General features: G+C 41.4%; 1 protein-coding gene across 1 annotated transcript; it reads right to left on the reverse strand.

The window, feature by feature from the left end:
• Nucleotides 1-757: 757 nt before the first annotated feature.
• LOC119740341 lies at nucleotides 758-4,720 on the reverse strand. Its single transcript, XM_038215606.1, has 3 exons — nucleotides 4,524-4,720; nucleotides 3,114-3,536; nucleotides 758-1,360 (listed from the first exon to the last, which is right to left on the reverse strand). The coding sequence occupies exons 1-3, from the start codon at nucleotides 4,555-4,557 to the stop codon at nucleotides 849-851; spliced, it is 969 nt and encodes a 322-aa protein (XP_038071534.1). The 5' UTR covers nucleotides 4,558-4,720; the 3' UTR covers nucleotides 758-848.
• Between the last annotated feature and the right edge of the window lie 365 nt (nucleotides 4,721-5,085).

The following is a 5,085-nucleotide window of genomic DNA, read 5'->3' on the forward strand; positions in this document are numbered from 1 at the left end:
TATGAACGAGGAATACGAAATCCAGGCCCTAAACCCTTACAATGCGCTGATATGTCACTGATCGACTCCCTCGTTGTCGTTGGTATCAAAATGCGCAATTTTGCACCCTGTTGTTTATTTTCATCCATTGGCGAGTAAAAAAAAAAGAAAAAAAATCAGAAAAGTCATCGTGTCGAAAATTTGTTTTATTATTCATACAAAGTGATGACCAGCATCATTTTTTTTTTACTTTGAAAGCACTGATCTATTGTCAAGTCTAATGAAACTAGAAACACGAATTACTGAGTTTACTCCGGGTGTTATTAGAGTTTCAATTGAGATTACTCCAACCAATAAAAACAAAATAGAAGGAAGGAATGATTGTCTCAGGAAATCAAGTTAATTAGTTACTCGTTGTCTTTACGGAATGTTCAACGTCGAATAGCTCATGAATAAAATTATGTAATAATGAGAAACAAATATATTTCGTAACAATAATAAAGTCTGAAAATATTCTATATTATATCTATATCTGGATAAATCCTAGAAATGTATTACAAAATCTTGCATTCCACGTTGTAGTTTTATTTTGTCTATAGGTTTTCCTGACTATTTAAAAACGTTTGTCATTCGATTTCACCGTTACTTCAGCTCAGACGAATTTGCTCTGTGCTGACGAACATGGTCGACATGGTGACTAAAGAGGGTGACCAATCTTTCACATTGAATGGTAAATGACTAAATTGGTTTTGGCAAAAGCGTGTGAAATTTAGAGTTAGAGTTGGTGAATTTGCATGGAAAATCTTTAAAAATAGCGAAGAAAACCTATATTATGGTAAAGATTTGAAATAATTTTAGGATGATAGCTTTTAAATTGGGCTGCAATAACCAGAATGTCTTCTCTTTTTCCGGACATAAACAGCAACAGCTCCTACAACAAGACCCACAATGACGACACCGAATAAGGCACCCACTATCGGACCGACTGATGCGCCGTGGGGGACAACTTGATCATCGTCTAGTAGATTCCCTCCCCCATTCTGATCCGGGTTGGTACCAGCACCACCACCACCACCGAACGGTACAAGCCCATCGAAGGCGCCGACCGGCTTCGGGATGTCCGGAGAGTCGATTGCCGGACTGAGACGGCCGTTCGACAACAACGGCCCCCGGTAACCACCGCCCGGAACTCCCAGCCCGTCACCAAAGTAGTAGGGGTTGATCTTCTCGGCCGAAGCTGGCCCCACCCCTGTGTCTAGATCCGTAGCCGCGCCTATTTGTATACCTGCCTCTCCCTCGCCTGCGTTCTGCGATATCGTGGGGTGCACGTCGTCGGGTGGTAGTTCGTACATGTTATAATCGACCAACGACTTTTTCGTTCCTGCAAAGTAGAACAGATTTAAGGGTATTGGCTATCTTCCTTAACAGATGGCATAGGGAAGGGGGGGGGCGTACCCGCAACAAATCCTCAAAATGTTCTATGCGGCACCAGCCGAAGTTAGGGCATTGCATCATTGTTCAACCTCGTTTCCATGTGTACGATCTTGCTGTGCCATGTTGTTACCCATCATGCCTTGCGCGATCTTAACGGAACGCGCATGCGCCCATGGAGTCGAGGCTGATTATTATTGTAAGTGATATTGCCTTTGTCATAATCGTCGATGTTTGCTGTATCACAACATATGCTACTGTGTCGTATCTCAGAGAATGCAGTTAGATTATGCTGCCATTTAGCGCTCTGAAATGACAATATGCAAGAACAGACAGAGGGTGCTCTTTCAATAGCCAACTATTTTCTTTAATTCAAGTGACTTATTAATTAATGGATGAATGAATTTGATAAACAAATATTTTTTTTGTGTCATCGCTCCCTCACCCTCTATTCATTTTCTTGCATAAAGACTCCTAAAAAGGCCAAATAAAAATGATTACACATGCAAAGCAAAAGCAAACCACAGACAGTTGAATAGCAAATCATAGAATGATGATAGTACAAATTAATCAAAAAAATAAAACTAAAAATTAACCAAAATCAGAAATAAAAGAGTTTGGCGGCGGCGGTGGCACAGCAGAACTGTTGGGTAAAAGTCGAGAAAAGTCAGAGAACTTGATGAATTAAAACAATACCAATGAAAACAAGCCCATCAGATTTCAACTTTATTAAACCAACTCCAATCATCTCCAACTTCCCTTTGCTTCACAAAATCTATATGAGTCCGTCTCTCAGTATCAAAATACGGCCTCCTTTTCTTGTCGTTAGTCGCTATTTACAAAGTGGCTCTTTTGTGATTCGAGGCCCCAGCCTTAATCAAGTAGACCTGCTCGACGAACGTTTGCAAAATGGCGTTAAGAGTAAGAAAGTGGTGAACAGTTTAGTCGAACATTTACAGACAAAGGTGATAAAATTACAATATCAAAATATTAATAATAGTATCCAATGCCATTTTGAGTGATGCTTGGGTGTGCAGTCCAATGCAGATATACAAACTTGAATAATAATATTATAATATATATTTTTTTTGCCTTTGGTCTAGCCATTGGCACGTCCTTTATATTCGCTCGGCTACAATAAAGAGGGAAAAATAAAAGCATCACATAATAACGGATGTTGTCTTAAAAACAGCTTCGATTCTTGTACTTAAACACCTGTTTTGAACCGTGACTCTTAGGATTAATTAATGCTAGGCTCATTTTGAGCAGGTACTGGAGTACTTGAGATATTCATACTTTACTGACTTTCATTGGTGTGTTTTGTTTATATTTCAAAAGAAGTTGCAAAAAGTCATCCTTTATTGCAGCATATTTTTTATTCATTTATAGGTGTATTGATAAAGTTCCATTCGTCTTTGGGTTTCGGACCACAGTTGGCGGTAAGTTCACGGTTTACACGGATCCAATGACTACCCTAGACTGGCGCCTCTGTCTGACCAGGAAGACAGCCACCAGAGCGAAGATACCAATGACGATCAGCACAGCCACTATCACACCCACCACCGTGCTAGCTGAAGCACCGATGGCCGAGACCTCATTGGCGTCGTTCTTTTTTTGCATTTCGTTGGCATCAAAGCCCCCGCCGGCCATGAGCCCAGGTACCAGGCCACCCGCGCCACCGCCACCACCGATAGCTTGCTCACCTGAAGATCGGCCTGTTCCGGGTCCCGGAAGTGGTTGAGCTCCTCCTACTGCGCCTGCGTTGTTACCGTCAAGGACAGCATGGAAGACATCAGCATTACCGAAGCCTGCCAGCTCGCCAGATGAGCCAGTCTTAGCGTTAGGGTCTGCGTTGGCGTACGGGTTGTTGTTGGCTACCTGCGGGCCACCGACAGGGATGGGGTTATGCTTTGGTGCTGTGGTGCTGGATTGCCCGGCCTGGTTGCCGCCGTTGCCGAAAGGTGCAGACTGACGGGGTGGGGCAGCCCATGCGGGTTGGATCTTAGAACCCGTTCCTTTGCCGAAGTCATTGAAGAACGGATCGTTCTGCTGACCAGCGGCTCCCATGTGGCCATTCATCTGGCCAGCTCCTCCCATGTGGCCATTCATCTGGGCAGCAACAAACCCTGCATGCAAAACAAAAAACCGCAATAAATACTCCAAAGCTTGGTGTTCCATATTAGTTTTAAGATTATGTTTTATGTACAAATGAAAAATATAAGAAAACATAAAGTTCTTTTAAACAATTTTTTTACCACATCATTCCAATTTCTGAAGAAAAAAAAGAAATGAGAAATGTTTGAAATATCCTACCAAAATATAAGGTCTGAATCTACATGCGCTGAAGTTACGACACATTTGGGGTAACAATATCGTTGGGTAAAAAGAAATAATTAATTTGAACTTTCCTGAAAATATCATCTCTAAAACTTTTCCATAACTCATTCTGAATGGATATTAAATTCGGTTTAACTTGAGCTGACAATTTGACATTTATACAGTGGCCTTGTAATTTTAAATTTTGTCATCACATTGGCAGCGATTTACTTCTCCCGCGGTCGAAGGTAAGTCACAAACAAGAAATGAGTCACAATGCCAATTTCCCCCTGGAATTATTTCATCATGACTTATCCCATTCTTAAATTAAACAGACACATCCTCCGATCATCTGGTCTATGTTTATAGTCTTAAACGAGCAGAGACTTTTACAATTGAAAAACAATTTTTGAAAGAGACATTAAAAAAACCCATTAATTATGAAGTGTTTCAACTCGTCAATGCAGTTCTTAAAGAAAAGACAATCCAAATTAAAAAAAATAAAGAAAATAATTTGCATTTAACGAATTTTGTATTGTGACAGTTTTGGAGACAGATATATTTCTGACCTATTCAAAAATATTTGGATTTTATTTTCGAAAACGAGAAAAGTTGCTGCATATTTTAACCAAAGTTATCGACAAAGAGGTTTCCGGCGTATTAACGCACATTAAGATTTGTTCGTTGGTTGTCGTTTGGTTTTTCAGAGAACGGACAACAGCCTAACGGAATGGCAACAACGAAAGTTAACGGGCAGCAACCGATGAACGATGGTGTCTGAGTTCAGCAATACTCACCAAGAAGGGGAAGGAAGACGAGAAAACCTTTCATGGTGATCGCTCGGAGTGGCTTGAGGATGAACAAGATGGCTGAACGAGACGAGAACTGCAGCTAGCTCGATGTGCACTCTGCGTTCACAAGCAGTCTTCAAGTGACTGGATTTGTACTCAGTCCTACCCCTTATAGCGCCAAACATGTACAGGGAGACTTGCTCATTCAAGGGAGGGGGCAAGGCCCTACGTGATTGGACTAATTCGATCAGGATACGACACTGTGACTGTCCCCTTATTACTCCGCTCTTGTTTTGTAGCGTGGGGTCCCTAGGGTGACCTCACGCTAACCCACGCAGGCATTGACGCACTTAGGTTAAGGCGACTCATCAATCTGTCGGATGTGGTCGCTAAAACTTTCTATATTCATCCTGAAGAAAGTAGATCCTACTACGATAAGTCTTAAGTTTAAGTAGGCATCAAAGCAAGTTCTTGAACATTTAATTCAATGTGAATGGTAAAAGGGAAAGGCTTTTTAAAACAGCTGACCAGACGAGCTTTAAATCATGCACAAGTGGATATAGGAAAG

Source organism: Patiria miniata, unplaced genomic scaffold (assembly GCF_015706575.1).
Source record: "Patiria miniata isolate m_02_andy unplaced genomic scaffold, ASM1570657v1 HiC_scaffold_5, whole genome shotgun sequence".
NCBI lineage: Eukaryota > Metazoa > Echinodermata > Asteroidea > Valvatida > Asterinidae > Patiria > Patiria miniata.

Bases quoted from the DNA above. Each gene is read 5' to 3' on its own strand.
- LOC119740341 (XM_038215606.1), bottom strand. From the start codon at position 4,557: ATGAAAGGTTTTCTCGTCTTCCTTCCCCTTCTTG. The intron at 3,537-4,523 runs GTGAGTATTGCT...TTTTGCATGCAG, and splicing joins CGTCTTCCTTCCCCTTCTTG to GGTTTGTTGCTGCCCAGATG. The intron at 1,361-3,113 runs GTGAGCAAGCTA...TCTACTTTGCAG, and splicing joins CGGAACAGGCCGATCTTCAG to GAACGAAAAAGTCGTTGGTC.